Source organism: Pleurodeles waltl, chromosome 11, assembly GCF_031143425.1.
Source record: "Pleurodeles waltl isolate 20211129_DDA chromosome 11, aPleWal1.hap1.20221129, whole genome shotgun sequence".
NCBI classification, from domain to species: domain Eukaryota; kingdom Metazoa; phylum Chordata; class Amphibia; order Caudata; family Salamandridae; genus Pleurodeles; species Pleurodeles waltl.
In genome coordinates this window covers 829,885,612-829,907,746 of record NC_090450.1, presented here as the reverse complement: position 1 = coordinate 829,907,746, position 22,135 = coordinate 829,885,612, and the positions used below count along the sequence as shown (strand labels likewise).

The 22,135-nt window shown below is 43.6% G+C and overlaps 1 protein-coding gene across 1 annotated transcript in view; it reads right to left on the bottom strand.

Annotated features, from left to right (window-relative positions):
- The window catches only part of PITPNB (phosphatidylinositol transfer protein beta), a 348,647-nt gene that overhangs the window by 46,138 nt on the left and 280,374 nt on the right, over positions 1–22,135 (bottom strand). The window contains exon 10 of the mRNA XM_069214679.1: positions 14,174–14,296. Coding sequence (XP_069070780.1) covers positions 14,174–14,296 — 123 coding nt within the window. The remainder of the gene's footprint in view (positions 1–14,173; positions 14,297–22,135) is intronic.

The following is a 22,135-nucleotide window of genomic DNA, read 5'->3' as shown; positions in this document are numbered from 1 at the left end:
CCTTAGAAAGGTGAGGAAAGGTTTTCTGGACCAGTCTGAAGCCTGGAAAGTGTATTCATACGGTGAGGAAACTGCTGGTAGGCCTTCAGAATATCATATGACACTGACTCGATTTTACATGCATGCAACTTTATTAAGCCATAAGCAGAGCACAAGGCATTCGGTCCATGCAGAGAGAATGACAATAACTTGACTATTGCTGAACTTTTCTTCCATAAATTCGTTCTATAATGTAATCAGTAAGAATTTAAGCACTGAATTCTCAAGTTAATGAAGTACCTTTATTTTCAAATTTTCCTCAAGAAACCTACAGCTGACCTGAATCAATTGAGCAACATCCGACCCATCTACCTGCTCCCCTATCCAACCAAACTTATTGAGAAGGCCATCAACCTGCAATTCGTGCTTCACCAGCCTCTAGACAACAGCCAATCACTATTCAGAAAACAAACACAGAGCTCAAATCGCAATCATCATAGCCACCAACAATATTCTAACTAACGGAAGATCTGGCTCTTCAAATAAACACAAAGGGGACCACACACCCACACAAGCACCTGGATACCCTCACCACACAACATACCGTAGCACAATATACAAGAACACAGCACACCATACCATAACACAACACCACACCACACCATACCACAACACAACACAACACACCATACCATTCCATACCACGGGGAATGTCCCTGTTCACCACACCCTTTACTCTTAAGATAGAATCACTGGTCAAGAGGTTAGTAGAACCCTACTGTACATGGCATCCAGTGGCCTTAACCGAAGGGATAAAGGTGAGAAAAACTGTTCCCCTTTTTTATGCTAATGAATAATTGGTGTACATGAAGAACCCCAGTTTTGTATCAGGGTGAGAACCACATTTCATAATGATAACTGAATGACTGGCACTTATGGATACTAATAAACTAGGAGAAAAAAAAACAATCCTGTACTGGGTTCCGGGAGCAAGAATCAAAGAGCTAAATAGGTTTTAAATCTGGAAGTCAAATTGCTAGGAGCAAAGGCTGATACCTTGTTCTTAATTTGGAGCCTGAAGTCATTAAATTTAATAGTGAAATTAGCAAAATGTTCAGCTATCACTGAGAAGAACTGTAATTCATACAATAACATTCCTCAAAATGTCTCTATTTTCTGGAATATGCACTTACAAGGAAAGACAGCAAATGCCTTTGCTCCTTTAACAATAGGACACACAAGGTGATATTTAATATTCAACAACAATCTTAAAGAGCCTCACAGTTAAACACAGTAATAAATAAACATACATGTGCATATAAATGATCAATCAATTCAACTGGGACCAAACTGTGCATGTAAGGGAGCTGGGGGACAGGTACTGAGGAATAGAACATTGCAGAATGTTTTCATGTTCCTGGTAATATGAATGACAGCTACATATAATACAGATTTATGATTTATGTGATGAAAATAAGTTAACAAAGCATCATCAAATATATACAAACTCCTGTAAAACATTCATAAACCACTTAGAAATTCAGATGAATGAAGAACGTAAAAAGCAGGAGACAGAAAACCATATTCATAGGGCTATATGTAATATTTCTATATCTGAATTTCTTGATCAGCTTGAACTTGGAACAGGCAAAGTCCCATACAGATGGCAGAACCAATTTCTCAATTACTCTATGAAGAGGTCAAAGTCGATGCTGTCCTATGGAGTGCTTTAGTGTCCTTGTCTATACGAGGCATGGGATTTCAAGATGCATGTTTGTCTGCATACCAAGGTTGTGCTGACCCCACTGGAACAGCCAGTTTCAAGTTAAGATATTTTGATATTCCAAGGTGGTGGGTCTTAAAGGTGATCAGAATTAGAGAGGGGTATGGACTTTCTTCAGCTTGTGGCTAGCCTAGCCACAGCATATATGATCATTTTGAGGAGACAGGTATATTTTAGGATTTTAAACAAGTAGGGTGTTTTTAGTAGCCAAGTCTCAATAACACTATGGACTCTATCACTTGCTTGAAATCCTCTTTGAGGATGAAAATGTTATGTCCCATATAAATCTGGGATACAAACTGTCAAGTCAGGCTTGAACTGGGGATGAGTAGTACGGATGGAGGAAATCAGAAGCATCTGTTTTAAGCAGCTTAAGTTTGGCTGACATCCATCCAGGATTGCATGACAGCCAAAACCCGGGCCTCACCTTCAATGTCGCTGGAGCAGCACATTTTCAAGAGAAGCGGGGTATCACTCACATAAATGGTATACTCAATATTTCACTGTTTACCTAGTTGAAATTTGAGAAGCTAGAAAAAGATTTTGCCAATTTATTTGCTGACACTGATTTTCAAGGGATGAGGAGACCCAAATGACGACTGTACAAATAACCTGATTTTAACATAAAGAATTTTCTGTAGAGTTGAGTGATTTGCCTATACTGCCAGCAGGTCCAGGACAATAAACAGGTAGAAGTGCCTTTCTCAAGAATACGGGTGCACACAGTACAGAAAACCACGAAAACCATGGCGGTAGGCCGGATCATAATGTCGAAGTTGGGAATGCAACGGCCGCCGGGCTGGAGACCGAAGTCTCCAGCCCAGCGGGTGTTACCACCCTAGTCAGTGTGTTAAAGTGGCGGTGTTGGATGGCAGTAACCGCCAGGGTCCAAATCCCATTTTTCTAACGTTGGCGTGTTGGCGGTTTTACCGCCGCTTTAACACCGACCGCCAGGGTTGCAATGAGTGCCATAGTCTTTACCAGATATAGCATTACCAAAAGTAACTTACTTCTTCATCTGACAGATACTTCTAGTCGCAGATTCCTTACCTTTGAAAAGATATCGAAGCAATTCCTCCCCAGAGGTAGGTCTCCGGACTAATTTCAAACAAGGAAGTCCTGTAGAACTAAATGGTCCTGCAGGAGCAAAGTGCCCATCCCTACGTACCTGTCTCTCCAGACAGTGCTTTGTGAACGAGTGCAGAGAAGAGCACCCTGCTGCCTGGCAAATGTCCAGGACTGGAACGTTGCATGCAAAAACAGTGATTACAGCTTTAGCTCTGGTGGAATGAGCTGACAAGTAGTCAGGATGCTGCTTCTTGGCCAATGCGTAGCAGATTTTTATGCAAAGCACACTCAATCTAGAGATTGTCCGCTTCTGTACTGCCTGACCTTTCTTTGCACCAACATGCCTCACAAGGAGTTGGCTGTCCACCCCGAACTCTCATGTGCGGTCAAGGTAGAACAACAATGCTCTTTTCGAGTCCAGGCAGTGGAGTCACTCCTCTAACTTGGAGGGATGTGGTGGAGCGGAAAATGTAGGCAGTGTGATTGATTGACCTACGTCAAATGGGGTGACAACATTTGGTAGGAAGGAGGCCATTGTGCGGAGCACCAGTTTTTCAGGGTAGAAAGAGAGGTAAGATGGCTTAGATGATAAGGCCTGTAGCTTACTTAATGTGTGGACAGATGTAATTACCACAAGGAAGGCTGTTTTCAATGTCAGGAACCTGAGGGGAGAATTGCAGAATTGTGGAGAGGCTCGAAAGGAGCACTCATTAAGAATGCCATGACCAGATTTAGATCACACTGAGGCATGATTAAGGGTGAAGGAGGGAAAAGATGGACAAGAGCCTTTAAAAATCTATGGAAGAAGAGTTGGTCAGGCAGCTGCAAGAAGGCAGAAAGAGCAGCCCTGCTGGGCAAGAGAAAGAATAAAGAGCTTCAAATCATGCCACAAAAATTTTCCCATGGCAGGGATATACCCTCTTGGTGGAGGGACGCCTTGCAGCCAAGATAATGTTACAGATTCCAGGAGGAAGATCAAAGACTCTCAACTGCTGCAGCTCCCTCACCCTGCAAGAAGGCGGAGTGTGGAGAGGTTTGGGTGAAGAACCCTTCCCTGCTGCTGCGACATATGATCTTCCTGAAGGGGCAGCGTGATTGATGGATCGATGGGCATGCTCAGTAGCTTGGTATACCAGAGTCTACATGCCAGGTATGAAGCCACAACAATTACTTGGTCCCAGTCATTCCTGATCTTCTTGAGAACTCTTGGCAGGTGCGGTATTGGTGAAAATGCAGGTGTATAGGAGGCCTCCACTCAAGACAAAAAGCATCTCCGAGCAAGAGCCACCTTGGAAACTCCAGCATGCAAAACTGCTGACATAGGGCACTCTTGTTGGAGGAAAACAGATCTTACCAAGGCTCACCACACTGCTGAAAGTGACCTTGCGCCACCTCCAGGTGGAGACGCCTTTTGTGATCTGCTAAGTATTAACATCTGAGTTTGTCTGCCTTGGTGTTCAGAAAGCCCTCCAGGTTTTGAGCCATGAGGAATATGCCCTGCTGTTCCAGCCAGGTCCAGTGGTGCTAGGCCTCTTGACAAAGGGCCCGCAACCCCATCACGCCCTGTTTGTTGCAGTACCACAAGGTAGGGGTGTTGTCCATGAGCACCTGCACCAGCCTTCCCTTGATGGAGGGTAAAAGGGCTTTCAATGCCAGTTAGATCGCTTGGAGTTTCAGCATGTTGATGTAGAGTTCTGACTCCGCTGGAGACCAAAGACCTCTGATCTCCACCTCCCCAACATAGCCACCCCATCCCAGGAGTGACACATCTGTCACTACTGTCAGATCTGATTGGGGAAGGGAGAGGGTTCTGCCTATGACCCAATCGCAGTTCATTAGCCACCTCTGCAGGTCTTGTGCAGTTCCCTCTGAGATCCGGACGAGGTCAAGGAGATTCCCCTGATGGTGCACCCACTGGAACGTCAGGTCTCACTGCGGTCTTGTGTCAGTAGCAGGATGCAGGAGGCCATTAGGCCCAGTAGTCTCAGAGTCGGTCTAACTGAAACTCAGGATAGAGGCTGAAATATCGTTATCACAGCCTGACTATCCTAGACCCGCCTTTCGAGAGGATATGCTCAAAATTGTCCCAAACTGCTCAGATGAAAGAGTGTCTGGGACAGAGTCAGTGTGACTTTGGCACGTTGATCGTGAACCTCAGCAAGTGCAGAATGTCTACTGTACTCTGGAGGTGGGATACAACAGCCTCGGTGAGTCACCTTCCACAGCAAGTTGTCAAGACAGGGGAAGACTGGCACCCCTGATCTCCACACCTGGGCTGCAACCACTGCCATAACCATGGTGAACACCTGAGAGGCACTAGCAAAGCCAAAAGGGAGCAAAGTGAACTGATAATGCTCGTGGCTTACTGCAAAACGCAGACAGTGCCAGTCTGGAGGCAGGACAGGAATGTAAAAATAGGTGTCCTACAAGTCCAACATTACCATCCAGTCTCCTGGGCCCAGGGCAGACCAGACCCGAGCCAACGTGAGCATTTTTAATTTCTCCTTCTTGATAAAAAAAAAGTTGAGGGCTTGGAGATCTAGAATAGGACGAAGGCCTTTGTCCTTTCTGGGAGACCAGCAATTAGCAGGAATAGCTACCATAGCCTATTTCTGGCACCACAAATTTCTCTATGGCTTCCCGGGCCAAGAGAGCTATGACTTCTTTGATGAGAAGGGACAGTTGATCCTCCATCAGCCGGTCATGAGATGGTGGCATGGAGGGATGGGTAATCTCGAAGGGGAGGGAGTAGCCCCTTCTGAGAATCTGCAAGGCCCACCTGCCAGTGGGGCAGGTGATGGCAATTTCTGCTGCCAGCTGGATGCCCATGATGGCAAATGGGCAGATTAGGAAGAGTTGGAGGCTGCAGCTGCCAAGGGAGTGTGGTGAACTGACTAGGCTGCTGGCTACCTGACCGATGAGGCCTGTGGGTACTGTTCCCTTGGCCACGCAAACCTTGGGGAGCATGCGCGGCACAGTGGCTGTGAATTGGTACGGCTGGAAGTCCCTTCCCTAGCCATTAAAGGAGCAAAGGCAGATTGTGGATGCGGCGGGCCACAGAGAGGCCCCATGGTTCAACCCTAGTATGAGAGTCCTTGAAGTGCACAAGCGCTGAATCTGCCTTGTCTCTGAAGAGACGGGTGCCACTGAAGGGCAGGTCCATAAGGGAAGCTTGGACATCCCCCAAAAAAACAGTCTTCCTCAACCAGATGTGATGCCTCAGGGCCACCGTCAATGAAACCGCTCTGTCCAGTAAGTGGGTAGTGTCAAGTCCACATCGTCTTGTGAACTTTGCTGCCTATCCATCATTGCAAACAGCCGGAGAGAGAAAGGCCCGGGTCTCCTCCGGGGCCTGTGGCAGCACATGTGCAATTGTGTTCGACAGAGAGAGGAAGTAACAGCCCAACAGACATGCAGTGTTCACAGACCAGAAAGCAAGACTGGTAGAAGAAAACAGATTCTTCTCCAAATAGTCCAGCCTCTTGAATTCCCTATCAGAGGGGGTGGGGGGCAGAGAGGGAGAGTGTTGGGGGCAGTAGGGAATGTGCCTTAGAATGCAGAGGCTTGGACCAACAAGCTCTCTGGGGTAGGGTGATAAATGAGGAATTTTGGGTCCCCAGGGGCGCGGTGGTGGAGGCGGGCGATTGTCCTATTCACAGGTGCCCCTGTGTTGCTTTTGGACCAAGTCCCCAACAGGACGGCAGAGAGGATGGAATTGAATGGGAGTAGGGGTTTGGACGAGGAAGCTCCCGGGTTGCTACATATCTGTCAAGATGTTAGTCTTGACTGCCACTGAGGGCTGCTGAAGGTAAAGGACCTCAGCCACACTCTGCACCACCACTGCATATGAGGCTCCCTCCTCCATAGCAACAGCAGGGGGAGACAGCAGACCACTACCTGGAGAAGTAGCCAATCCATTGGCTTCACCTCCTTTCTCACATCAATCCTTATTTCTTCATAGAGTTGGTATTCTGCAGGGGCCAGCGACCCCTCCTACTCCTCCCCAAGGGAACAGGGCTTAGGCTCTGATCTAGGAAGCAATGTTCCTGCCGGCACTGGATGTGGTATAGGGCAACGCCCCTCCGGCTCTGTCTCAGGGATCACAAATGGGAAAGGTCACTAGCAGCATTGACACATGGAAGGTCGAGGCTGGTCCAGATCCAGAAATAAACCCTTGAGGGCCCACTGGGGCTGGGGCCAGAGCCGCCAGCATAGAAACAGATGGTACCCCCTCTTGACCCCGTGGGCCCGAAGGCACGTCATAGGGGTTGGGCTGCCCAAATTATGAGGCGCATGGCCTCCCAGAACTCTAAGTTGGGTGGGAGTCACTCCGGCTCCCAGAAAGATTGGGAGGCGCAGAGTCAACCCATGCACAGGTTACAAGGAACCAGGCTTTGAATGCAGAAGGTCCCTCGTCTCATCAGCAGATGGACAAGGAGAAGTTGAATACCGACTAAACTTCTTGCTCTATTTCTTGTGCCTCAACTTACTCGACCGTCTCGAGGACATGGAGTGGGACAATGATGACTGTGGGCTTTGCCAGCGGTCCCGGGATGTTCCTCTCTAACGGGATGTCGATTTGCAAGGAGTTGCATGCTGGGCCATCATGAGCTTTAGGGACCGCTCTCTCAAAGCTTTTGATGCATGGCAATCGGAGCATGACTTCAGACACCACAGACAGAATTGATGCAGGTCTGTCACTGACATCGGCTGATGACAGGCTCGACAGGACTTGAATCCCTTCTTCCTAGAAAACATATTCCTAACATACCAGGAGAAAAATCTCAAAAACGCTTGACAAAACTTCAAAAAAATCCAGTCAAAAAGTGACAGAGGTAGCTTTTTTCTGGATCATGGCTGGCTGGCGCAGAAAGAACAGAACTGAGGGTGCGCCTAGGTGGCACCATGGTGGAGCCTATAAAGGTAACGCAATGCCACACGCACGGGGAGCTGTTCGATGGCGCACAGGGGTACTGCTCATGAAAAATCTTGTGGATCCAGTCAGATGCCTGGGGAAATTCAAAGAGAAGGAATCTGCGGCTAGAAGTCTCTATCAGAATGACAGCATTTATAAACACTAAAAAAAAAACTAAAAAAACTAATTTCTGTTTTATCCAGAATTAAAATAAGCGCAGACATAAAATAAATAGATCTTTGTCTGTATTTATCTGCAAAAGTCAGTAAAAACAGGAAAGCTGGGACACATTTGCAATTATGGAATGTTTTATTTGGGTCTCTAAGTGGCTTTCCAGGACTTTTATATGAATGGGTTATTTATCTACACAGGACTTCTTAGGTTTCTTTGTAAACAAGTGGAGGCACTTGATGAAAGGAAACGTATGCCAGATCTGTTCACAATTTAAAATCACATTCTGCAAAAATGCACTAGAAACGAACACATAATAGAGCTATACTATGCTCCAAATGTTTTCGTACAAGATATGCTGAAAGGAAGGAGGACAGGGTAGGAAAGAATCCTCTTCAAATAAGAGCAGAACCTTGGATGGAACATCTTATTTGACCAAGACTTTCACTGACTCACTTCAAATAATTAGATACTTGGAACCACTGAAGGATTATACATGCCACTGTATTTCTTTTTTTTATCACTGTGACATGCACATATCGAGGTGAAAATTGTGTAACATGGCTGGGGAGACACTGGCATAACACGCATATCGCACCCATACACAACTGTCATTGGGGTGTCATCATTCATTGCAAAATTAATGGTGGCACCATAATGAGGGTACACTCACACTGGGCAACGGTGTCCATGTGTGCGCACTGCAAGTGAATGTATAAAGGTAGGTTTGTGTTGTCTGTTGTGTATGTGAGTCAGTACGTGTGTGTGTTTGTAGAATGGCTGTGGTGGAGGGAGCAGGAGTGGGTGGTGTGGTTGTGTCTATGTGTGTCACATGCATGTGAGACCTATGTTGTTGTGTATGTTGTGCTTTCGTGTGACACATTCAGGTAAGTTTTGTGTGGTGGTCATTGCCGTGTTGAGTGCAGTTGTGCATGTGTGTATTTGTGCAGCTAATTGTGTTAGTTGTGTTGTGTGTGAGTAGCTTTAATGGTGTGTGTATGTTGTGGCATGGATGTATGTCAATGTGTGTTTTCAGCATGTACGGGTTGTGTTGTGTTGGAATGGCAATGGGTTATTGCGTCTTTGTGGTGTGTAGTGCATGGATACACATGTGGCTAAGGGACAGTATGTGCGTGTCACTTACCGCTCTTCCATGGCCCCTGCCATTTTACCAAGTTCATAGCGATCCGCCACCGTCTCCCTCTGTCAGCAATCTGCCGCAAATCGTTTTGCTTGCAGAACTGTAACATTTAAATAAGGGGGGCAGAATAAAGCTGGCTCGATTTTCCAGTCCGCCATCGACGCAGCTTGGCAGTAACACCACCAAGATCTATATCAGGCACTTAGGGGGTCATTACAACCTTGGCGGGCGGCAAAGTTGGACCGCCGGGCGGCCGCCAATGCAACCGCACTCCCACGGCAGCCATTAGGAGATCCCTGCTGGCAGAAACCTAGTTAGGCTGCAACACAGGAGCCGGCGGTGTTGCGGCTGTGTGACGGGTGCAGTTGCACCCGTCGCACTTTTCACAGCAGACAGTGAAAAGCTGCACGGGCCGTGGCAGGAGGCCCCACGAATCCCCTTTCCGCCAGCCTTTTCATGGCGTTTCAAACTGCCACGAAAAGGCTGGCGGGAGGGGGACTCGGAATCCCCTGGGCAGCGCTGCTTACTCCCGCCGGGACAAAAGTGGCAGAAAACCGCTGGTCCCAGCGGTGCGACCGCGGCGTACCCTGGATTTCACTGCCAGCCTGTTGGTGGCGACATCCGTCGAAACAGCCCTGGCGGTCAAAGACCGCCAAGGTTGTAATGAAGGCCTATGTCTGCCGACCTGGATTCCTCGATTGATCACATAACAAAGATGTAAATTTTAGGGATATGGTCAAGTGCAAATCCCATTACTTATACAAAAGTGATCTTTTATGACAAATGTGATAAATAAGAAAGATTTCGTAGCCTGATTCCTCCTCAAGAGCACTAAGGATGAAGCATTGGACCAGTACAAGCCCTTTGAAAATATGGTGAATTAAAACAGGACGTGCCAGATGTAGGAAACTGGCCTGGTGTGTGGTGGACACCTTATACCAGATCCAGGCAACCCCTATTAGTGAATGTAGGCAGTGTCTAGGAAGCCAGGTTCTAGAGGTAGTTGTGGATGAGCAGTCAAGACATATCTAGGAGACATGCAAAGCTTATGCAATACCACATTAGTCACAAACCACACTGTGTTACAAAAATAATGGTTCTTTATTATAGTAACACCACACTAGATTACTTATAGGAAATTGGCACAAGAAACAAGTATTGGCAGGAATGAGTGAAAAATAGTTAGAGCCCTAGGGGAGGACCAAACCATATACTAAAATAGTGAAATGCAAAGTCCCCCACCCGAGGACATGGAGTAGCTAGTTAGAGGGGAGCTGGAAGAACTAGAGACCCCAAGGGGTACCTGAGTATCCCCCAGTGACCTGGAGAACTAACAAGAGGACTTAGAAAATGTATTGCACAAGAACAGGACCAGACCAGAGGAAACCAAAGGTGGATCCTGGAAGAAGAGGACCTGCAAAAGAAGGGGACAGAGTCCAGTCCACAATGGAGTGCCCAGTCGGGCCAGGAGCCACTACCCACCCTTCTGTAGATGGAGATCCGGGTTGACGGAGGAAGACGACGACCAGCTGTGGAGCCCAGGAGCTGAAGAGGATTCCTTGGAGTGGTGCAGATGGTGTCCCACATTGGTCGTCGGGTCCCAGGCGGTCAGTGGTTTAGGAGAACCACTAACAAGCCTTAGCAAATGCAAGAAGAAGCAAAACAAGAGTTGCAAGGCTGATGAGGACCAGCAGGATCCAGGGGACTCGATCTTTGGAGGGGAGTATGGGCTGGCCCTCAGCAGTTTAGAGAGCCAGCAGAAGCAGTTGCAGCACCCACAGGCAAGCTACTGGCAGCAGGCAGAGTAAGTTGCAGTGAGGCCCAATCAGCACAACTGGAGAGGAGTACCACATCGCTGGAGCAGCATAAAGGAGACTGTCCTTGGCAGGATGAAGTGCTGGAGACCGGGGCTACTCGGGGCCTGAAGATCACTTGGAGCAGGATCTCCAGCTGTCCTGCTTATACAGTTTTTTAGTTTCTTTCCGAGCTGTTGTGTGCCATGTCTATATAGATCTTTTACTACTATATTACTAATTAAAGATGTGCAGTTTATTCCAGTTATCTATCTACCCACGTATATGTCTTTCTGTCTATCATTCTACCTCTCTAAATGTCTAGCTAGCTGTCTGTCTACATATCTATCTGCCTATGTACCTGTCTGTCTAACCATGCAGCTCTATCGGTGTGCCTATCTGTCTAAACAACCCTATTAATTTCTGTCTCAGCAAACCCTTTCTATCTATATCTTTCTATCTATCTTTACAACTCGGTCTGTCTACCTATCTATCTACAAGTCTGATCTGTCCGTCCACCTACCTGTCGGTTTAGCTATCTACCGGTCTTTCTAAGAATTGGCTATCCATCTACTCTCCATCTATCAACCTATCTGTTGATCTATATGTCGATCTATGTCTATCTATTTATGTCTATAGGTCCATCAATCTATCTATCTGTCGGCCCATCAATCTATCTATCTGTCGGCCCAACTATCTATCCATCCATCTGTCTGTCTGTCCATCCATCTATCTATCTGTCCATCTATCCATCCATCCATCTATCCATCTACCAATCTATTCATCTATCTACCCATTCACCCATCCCTCCATTCACTCATCCCTCCATCCATTCATTCATTCATTCATCCATCTATCTATCTCGCCATCCAGCAATCCATACAGCTACCTACCTATATTTGCAACCCTTTCTGTCTGTCTATGTAGCTATCTATCTACAAGTCGTACTTGATTGTCTGTCTAAATACCCGTCTGTCTACCTACATGTCTGTCTATCTGGCTATCTACTTGTCGGTATGTCTACCTACCTGGATATCTGTATACCTGTCCATATACCTATCTTGGCAGCTTTATTGATCTCTCTGTTTGTATATTCATTTCCGCAACCCTATCTATCTACCTGTCAATCTATCTACCAGTCTTACCTATCTGTGCATCCATTTATCTGTCTATTTAATAAATCCACATTTATTAATCCACAAACCGGTCTTTGTTGCTCTGTAATAAAGATTTACAAAAACATTACAAAAAAACATTCACAAAGGCAGGCAAGAGGCCGACAGCCACCCCAGACCAATAGGCTTTTTTGAAGGTCTGGTGTTAGCTAAGACATTCTGAGTTATGAATATAAAATAGTTACCGAGGTTTTCAGCCGAACGTCCTCCATTATTCTGTTGTGTCATTCACATTTGTCTTCTGCCCACTCCAGCATGCATCATGAGGCAATGGATCCGCTCAATTCAGCTACTGGCTAATTCCACTGAGTTACAGCATGCTTCTCTTTCACAAAGAGCACACCCACTCACAAAGAAATTCCCTTCAATAACAGGGGCTTATATGGTAATTTGTGCTTTTCTGAGGTCATAAATGTTTTTTTCCGTTATCCAAATCTTTTTTTTTTTTTTTTTTTTTTAGATTGATGAGGGCCCGACGGCTTTCTTAACAAAGTTTTGCACAACCCTGAGAGAACAAAATAGGAATTGTCAAACGGCTAGCAGGGAATGGCAGGTCTATTGCCTCTGCCAATGATAGTTTGTGTACGCAAAGGAAATGAGTCCACAATGTGCAGAAGGAGAATAATATTTGAATTAGACATTAATAAAATGTAAATGAAACAAGGATTTAATTTAAGAGAAGGCATTGCATTGCACTTCACAAAACAATCACACTACAGGTCTTTTAAAAAGTTAGATCATTTTACTCTTTCTTTTAAACAAACCTATCTTTTATTGGTGTTTTTATTTCTCACAGGAAAATAAAGGCTGCATATCAGCAATGCAAGTGAGGCTAGCCAATGTCCTGAAATGCAGCATTAGATGTCACAGGCACAAGAAAAGCACATCATGCTTAGGCCAGCACTGTCAAGCTGTTTGGTGCCACCTTAATTCTATTAAAATCTCTTCTGCAAAGTCTAATCTATCACATGGTAAGGTGGACTTTGAAGTTGGATATTATGAAAGGTTACAGGGGATTAAGGCATCTGCTAGGAATATCAATCCAGTGTAATCCATCACAATATAGTAAATTGCTGGTTTAAGCTAGCTGTTTCTAATATAACATGTGCAGTGAAACAAATACAACATATAAGACAGCTCAGGTAATTGGACACACGTACGTGATGCATAAGTAGTATATAATAATGAATATGGTGTGGTTGTGTGGAAAAGCAGCACATTTTGGAAACAGCTATACCCAAACGTTAGTAACTTTACAAAAATACTTAATGTGCAATCTTATGTTGGAGCTTCACTGCAGATGTATTAGTATGCACCTATAGAACTGTGCCCACCGGTTATATTACAAATAATCCTACTGAGCATATGACCATGGAACTACAAAGTGGCAAACAAACGTGGCCATTTCACCACAAATTATCTCGACATCCTCAGAGGCTGACAGCATCACAAAAAAGGCAACTGAAGTGTGTGGTCGGCACTACTGATGCTCGAGTCTGAGACAGACACTTAGAATGCAACAGCTCAATAGAAACTTAAGGACTCAAGATCCCTGGTCTGACTAATGAGGTGCACAAGTGGTGATCTGGCGCATGGTGCCAGCTCTAGAGACTTACATGTTTAAACATGTTCACACAGCTCTGTTTGGAAAGATAGTACAGGCGGTTCAGTGTATAGGGCAGATGTGAGGGAACTATTTCACCATCTAAACAGTGAAAGTTTGTGATCTACCTGGATAAAGATCTCAGTCCATGGAAGTCAAGGAGGACTCCAATTACTTCAGAATAAGAGGGGTAGACATGTCTTCCTTTATGGCAGAACATGTGCTGCAGGGATCTTCGTAGGTGTGGGCATTGTGTGTGAACAACAGAGAATGTGTGCAAGTGGTCTTTACAATACTGTGAGTAAGAACCAATGTCCTAACATCCACAGTGGAATTGAGAATTAGAACGGAGGTCCTTCAGAAACAGTTGCCTCCTTCCCCATAACTGGTAAAAGTTTAAAATCATTACTAGTGCTAGAAGAACATTGAAAATGTAAAATCAATGCACAGATCCATGGGAAACAAAATGACTCCATTTAGCTGTTTTCATCTTTCTTTCCAATTTACGAGGGCAATTTATATTTGATTTCATTTTAAATTCTCACCGCTTCTAGTTCTTTTTGTGTTTCGTCTTCCATCCTTCTAATGTCCTCCATTGTTAGATCATGCCATCTGTCAATCCAACAGAAGAGCTGACGATGAAAGTTTGTAAATATTCTTTTTTCTTGCTGTAAAGAAAAATGAAAAATAAATGCTAGGGTTTAATGGTGTATGCTTTGCTAACTTTTAATTTCAAGTAATACGATAGTGATTTTAAAGTGGAAGAACTATTACTTCTTTAGAAAGTAAAAAGAAGCTATCCAACTCAGTAAGCCTATGTTTATCAAACTGTGAAAAGATATGTAGAAAACATTTCCACCAACTTATCAAAAGAAAATGCTTCCCAACAATCTCACCACACCATCTCCCATCCTCACACACAATCCAAAAGCCTTTAAACTACTAAACTACAAAGAAGGCATCTGTAATATATCAAAAAGCACAAGAGAACCATAGAACAAAAGAAAACTACTGCCGGAATGAGCACTAACCATCATTAAATGTTGTGAAAAGCTAAAGATGCTTCTCTTCAAAAGACGTCACTGGAAAATCCTAATCTTGACCAATAGTTGGACCATCAGCTACTGTTTCCAAATGATTAATGAGCAAGTCTGAAATTAACTATTTGCATTAATACTTTCATGATTAAGGCATTACAGCCCACATTATCAACTGGTGAGAGCAACTGCTTCTTTAGTCTGCTTCCCCACACCTAATCCTTTCCTTCATCACATTGCAAATGTTAATTAGAAGACAGAGAATCCATCTGACTGCTAATCAGACCTCCCAGTTGTAAGCGGCAACAATGTAAATATGTCTAGTACAGCTGCTCCTTTGAAAGCTTCCACATCCTTTGTGAGTAGACACCCAGTTTTTGTTTTACAGAAATATGACAATAAGGGGATCTTAGTAGCTGCAAACTGCAGTGCCATAGCCTCTCTAAAATCACATCTCCCTCTTAGGCGTAGCATCTGTGACCTGTCCATTTACACATTTATAATACAGGTTCTGTTGGAACATCAAGGTTCATATATTCATTGTCAGCAGGAATAAACAGCAAATTGGGTGCCCTTTAGTAAGACATAAAAAAACCATGTTAGTATTCATGAAAATTAAATTAATGTGTAGAAGAACAGGAAATGTCTTCTAAGCCACCCCTGATGCCTGGTTTTCCTGAAGGAATTCAGGGTGGCTCCTTTGAACGCTGATAGGTTGGTGGAGTCTGAGACTTGTGAGCCAACTGACTTCAAGGAAACCTCCTTTATATGCTACATCGCTAGGTAAGGTATGTGGAGAGCTATATGCTTTCCAAAGCTTGCTTATGAATGTTGGATGGTTAATCCCAAAGTTTAGATTTATCTGAATGGGATATCTTAAGACTTGAAGTTGTTTGTGTCCATGGCACACAAAGTCAAGCCAGGATGAACAGTTGCTACTAAGGAACTGTCCATCTAAGATTCAACTGCTTAATTTCATTAGGTAACAAGACAGTTCTAAGAAAATATCTGCTCAACCCCTGGCAGCTGTGGAACACAGAGAAGTCAAATGTTCAGAAAAACGTATGGTCAAGGTCAAGCAGTGGCAATAAATTTAAGGTTAAGAAAACAACCCAATAAAATTGTCACACTGATTTAGAAAACTAGAGAACCGTTAAATGAGAAAAAGACACTGCAAAAAATAAACCTGGATAAAGGAAGCCAGTGATGATTTTAGAGGACCACATGGAGAACGTATCCTGGAAGTCATTGGCCCTGTGGTGACCAAGCGTGACATAGCTTGCCACTGGAAGTCATTCTCTCCATGGAGTGGTGCTCTGCAATGGATTGGTGTGCAAAAGGGAACGAGCCCATCTACAGAACCTGTGGATGTCCTAACAAGCATCAGAAAATGTGTGGCAGCTAATGAGCCAATTACAACATGCCTGACGTGCCTGATGCCTGACATGTGATGGTACACTTTTTTTTATTTTTTATTGTCTGCTACATTTGTTATGGATATTCTGTATATTGCTTATCGCATGAGCTGTAAAAGTTAAACAACATTGCTTTAAAAAAATAAAGTTTGCAGCTGATCTATTTCTAAGGTGATTCCAGGCAGACTGTAATGAAGAAATTGGGTAGGTCAAGTGTGCACAAGTTATTGCATTTGGATGTAGTCTTTTTGTTTTAACTTCAAGTCCTTCAGTGGTGCAAGTCAAGAAGCTAGAGAGAGTCCTTCGCAGTCAGATACTACTTGTGAAAAGGTTGCTTTTGTACCAAAAGGTCAATGCGGGGAAAAAGCTAGGTTATACAACTGCCAAGATTGTTTCACCACTTAGTAGATATGGCACCACATCTCAGTTCAGGATTGTGTCATGAGTCAAGTAACTAGAGTATCAAAGGTTTTCCAAGTGGAGAGAAATAATTGTGGGAAAACAGGCGAGGATATGAAGGTAAAATGAAAAGGTGCATGTTTGGAGGATGTAGAGGATGGGCCACTGGAGGCTGCGGCTGAGAAAGAGATGGGCAAGAAATCAGTGACTAGGTATTGGCAGAGGCAATGAGTCTGTGCCTCACATCTTGCTTTGTTGTAAAGTTGCCGCTCCACTCAGTTCATCTACTGTTTACATTCCTGCACCTTCCTTGTTTTTTTCCCCCTTCAAACTTTATGTTGCTTATTCTGTAGGATTCCTTCACACCTGGTGCCCATTATTAACAAGCATTTCTATCTTGCCATTTACATTACTGCCACCTGTACTGATAGTGTCTTGGTACTATATCAGTTTCTCACTAGCCCACACCCTGGAGCACTGTGCAAGTCGAATACAGTTAAGAGCACTGGATTCTGTGAAACTTTAATATAACATTCTGTACTATTCTTTGCTCATTTAAGCTTCCACTATTCTGCTATGAATTGCATACTGATGTTTTGTAACACCTATCTGACTGAAACCAGTACATGGGGTACTGGAGGAGAGTTTGCTTTATTTGTCTCTTCTCTTTACCTTCTCTTCCCCTTGTTGAGGTCTTGGTAGTGAGTCTTTCTAGCTCGATGTTCATTAACCTGCCCTCTCAGGGAGGAGTTTGGTGGAAGCCTGCCTCAACATTGTGATCATCAAGCTGAGTCTCAACAGGATTTACCCTCAGATTTAGTTATTACTTTTATTCTCAAATTCCACCAGCGGGTCAAGGCTGGAATCTGTAGCTCAACATGGCTCCACAAGGCTGAATGCCTCTACCACACGGTCCAGCTGAGGCAGTTTTCAGAGTGGGAACTGCAGGCACAGAGGTCAGGTAGGCTCTCTTAGGGTTCAGGTGTCCTTTTGCTTTTTGTGTTAATGTAAAAGCAACAAAAGACCACTGTGTGGCAGGAGGAGTTTGAAGTACATGGGTCTTCTTCCACCACTTAGGCAGAGTGTTCTTATTTTAATCCCACACTCAGTCCTATACATTTTCTCAAGCAAATCCCACCACAATTTTCAGCATTTTGTTTCGGTTGACTGCCACCCACAAAAATCTTGAGCCTCTCTCTACCCACTATCCACTGCAGATGAGGTACCATTTCCTCCATCGCTACTAGAACCGGTTTTCTTCTTGCTGGAGATGCAGAACATCTAGAGTGGCTCTGAGAATCATAGACTGCAGTTCCTCACAAGCAATTTTGGGATTTTCCTTTCAAAAGAAGCACTGTGAAATCTTCACTTTCCAGCTTGTCCTGACCATATTCTAAGTGGCTAATCACTGCTAGGAGGTCACTACTGACACCACTGCTGCCTTCCAGGAAGGGGGCAATAAACAGCCATCCAACAATGTGTACTTAGCCTAAGGAGTAGGGCTTAGAGACTACACAGCAGAACAAAGTACAAGCTTCGAACATTATTTTTGTGATATATTTACCAATCTACTACATTCACCAGTGAATTTAATATTTAAACTTAAGAGGAGCTTAATTTAAAGACCCAAATATAATTTTCCCCAATCACAGATAGCACCATGATCTAACTCATAAAGAAGCTTGCTCCTCAAAAAGGCAGTTTTATCTACAGAGTGTAAACAGCTACTAGTAACTGCTCCTTTGAGGTCATACATTTTCCAATGTCTGCCATGCCTCATTTGTATATATTAAGCACTGAGCTCCATGGTTTAACAAGGCACACTTTAAAGATGCTGCAGCAAAATAGGTTCTTGGGAAACACACTTTTCCTTTCCATAGGACACTGCAGTCTTTTAAAACTGCAGCTCAGCCACAGCACAATGGTGCTCTCTAGAGACATGCATTTTTTGTCCAACTGTGAGTAATCTAAATATACACTTCATCCCACATATGACATTTAACTTCTACGCCCATCATGCATTTCGTTCACTATTTGCCATGGCCTTACTGGGCAGTTAGGTAAGTAAAAGCAATGAACAGTATATGTTTAAGGGTGAGAGCACAGACTCTATGCCACTGTTTAGCAGTGGCAGTGTACGACTTTCTAAATCCAGACAAACGGGACCGGAAGAAGTGTGTGTGGGGCAGGGGGACGAGAACCACACCAAAAATTATGTTCTTTTGTTTTTTTTACACAAAGGATGCTGGATAGTTCTTCTGTGATGTTTGTCAGATCTATACTGTTTCAATACCACATTTGTAGGTGAGTGGAAAATGCTGTTTCATTGAGTGAAATGTGGATGATCCTGACACAGGGATCCTGTGAAAGCATATACATTTAAACATGCGTTGAAATACTCTCTATGATAACCACATTTCTTACAAGCCGGCCCAAGAGGATTTCTTGGACTTCTCTCATCAGCATGGAGAACCTTATCAATATGGAATTAGCAACTGATTGACCAAAGAACAAACAAATTGGTAACATGATTGGTAGATCATGAACTAGAACTTAGATATTTTGTTTACATACATTCTGATGAGAATTTAGCCCACCCGCTCCTTTTTCATTACAAAGTGCATGATGATGCTCATATGCTTGTGAAGACTTACTGCACTAGAAGAAATTCAAAGATAGACAGATCGCAATATGTTCCACTCTATAAATGTGAAAGGTGTTGTCGATCTTGTTTGTATACTCCTGCTGTTTATTTATTTTGCTGTTCTATCTAGCACAGTCGTACAACTCAAAGATGCTTGACTAAATTAATATTTAGAGAACAAAACTAAATGAGAAAGGTGTGGTGGAAGTAACAAGTCACAAATTGTAATTTCCATAGAATTACCACCTTAAATTACCACCTGCAGTTTACCACTTTAAATTTTATATTCTGGGATTTTAAGGAGTTTTTTTTAATTCTTATTTACTTGGAGTCAGATCTCTACTGTGCTTTGAGACTTTTCTCCCCCTTCTACCCTGAGTTTGTGGGCAGAGTTTTTTTTTTTTTTTTTTTACCAGCATCAGCTATCTTGGTCATGCTATTTAGAGTTTTCATATTTAAAGTGTGTGGTCTGGTCAGCCGGTCTTTTCCAACCCCAATGACAATCCCCTATAAAAACAAGGTCAATGTGTGGATGCCCTACTTGAGTTAGGCTTCTCCCAGACTGTACACTACACCTGCACTTTACATTTTAATGTATACTTTAATTCCTGTTTACTTGGGGTAGGATCTCTATTGTGCTTTGAGACTCTTCTTCCCAGTCCATCCAGACTTCACGGAAATAGTTTTTATTTTTTAACTGAGTTAGCCTTCTTGCCCATACCATCTAGGGGAGCTATATTTAATGTGTGACCTAGTTGGCTAGGACTTTTCCAACACCAATGACAATCTCCTACAAAACCAGGTGAATGCACGGACACGCATCAGATGTAAGGAGTGGGAGCACAGCAGGCACACCAAAAGCAAGCCTGTCTGTGCTAATCACTGTACAGACATCTTAGAAGTTCTTGATCAAAGACCAGGTGCACTTTTTCTAACTGAAAACTGGCTTAACCATAGCTCTGCCTCAGACATAGCTCAGGCTCTTCCGGAAAGATATTGTGTTATTAGGCGAGATTGCCTGAACAAAAATGGAGGTGATATTGCCATTATTTCAAATCAGACTTTATATGTGCTTCAGTTGACCTTCCCGATTGTGAAGGTGTCACTTTCCCACTTAAACCTGTACACAATTTCTCCTTTTTGTGCTCTCTCGTCGGGTTCGGAGGTTCTGATTTTCGTGAACTCTTTTATAAGCCATTGCGCCTTTTGCCCTTAAATTCTCCAACCTTAACATCCTTGGGGACCTTCAACTTCATTTTTAACACAATGACTGCACCTCAGTGTCCAGTTTAACCAAAGACCATGAATCTATGTACAACCTGTCAAGGCCAATATCATTATGGAGGGCATATGCTAGAACCTGTATTCTCTAACCTTACTACTCCGGTAGTTGACTCACCTTTCCTCTTATGCAGACAGATAATTATGCGATCCTCAAGTCCATATTATTAGATCATTCAGCTCCTCCTAACCCTTCTCTATTGAACATAACAAGATGCTGGTAGAAACTCGGTCCTTCAGCTTTCTGCAACTTTTTAAGTGCATCTTAACCTACCTTAAATTCAATTATAGACAATGCAGATAAGGCTGTTAAGTTATGGATCTCTTCCAACCAAGATGAACTGATCCCTCTGAACGCCTATTATTTGCCCAACGCTATACCGCCTACACACTTGTTCAATAGCCAACTTTTAGATTTCAAAACAGGCTGTAAAATTGCTTGAACGTGTCTGGAGTAAAATAAAATATGATCTCACCGCCAGAGCAAAATATATCCTTCCATTAAATACTATTATAAAGTCACTAGGAAAGACCATTATGCTTTGTATGCTGTTAAATTGAGAGCAATCCTAGTTGCATCAAGGAAATATTTTCTATTGTCAAATCTTTGAGAGAATCCATGTTGAAGACTCCTACAACTTCTTCTGTGTAGAGATGCAATGAACTTGCATGATTTTCCCAAAGAATCTTGGATGTTTAAACTACCTCTCCTGTAGATCGTCAGAATGTTAAGCTTCCTGCAGCTTCAGAGTCTCCTGAGTCCCATGAGTTCCACCTATCCTTTTTTACACGTATCCGATTGGAAGATTTATACAGTCTCATTTAGACTATTTAGTTAGGTTCACCACTGGACACCCCCACACTGCCACATGCCATGGAAAAGACCACGCCTTTTAGTTATCTTGCTCTGGTGCACTCACTTAATCCCCCAATCTCCTTCAAAAGGGTACCTCAATCATGGAAACACATAGTGGTAATCCTTCAGATGAAAAACAAAAAGTCTTTAAAGGCCTATAAATTTGACAACTACAGCCTTATTTCCCTTCTCTTGCTTTTTGCTAAAAGTCTGGAAAGACATATTAATCAGACTAGTTCTCTTGAGTTAAACATCTTTCTTCACTGCTCACAGCAGGCTTTCGTTCTTATCACAGCACACAGTCTGCCCTTCCAGCAGTTACAGAAGAACTCAGAGGGAAACTCAGATGGACCCTTGACCAAAGCGGCTCTATGGCAACCATCTTGCTTTGAGTGCTGCCTTTGATACAGTGTTTCACAATGTTCTTCTTGGAAGAATAAAGGCCTGCAGGGGTGTGGAATTCCTATAGCCAGACCCCCAGGACATATTGTTTAGGGCCAAGGACAATAGGTTTTCATGCTTATTTTGTCCTTGGGACAAGCAGACCCAATCCCTGCAGCAGAAACCCCTTTGCCTGCCAGTTTACAGGGAAGGGAACCCTCTGCAGTTGAGATAATATTTATGTCCATATCTTAATGTTGCTCAAACTTGTGTTTATGGTTTATTAATGTAAAGCCTTTATTATTAGGGTGAGCGCTCTAAATAACGTTGTCACTAAATAACATTGTAAGGTCATACTGTACTACTGACAGTGGTTACAGTAAAAAATAAATAAAGAAAAGTGTACGCACATTTGAAAAGTTTAACCATATGAAGCTTCATACAGTGCTCCCAGAATGCTCACTGATTAGATGCAAATGTTTGCAGAAGCTTGT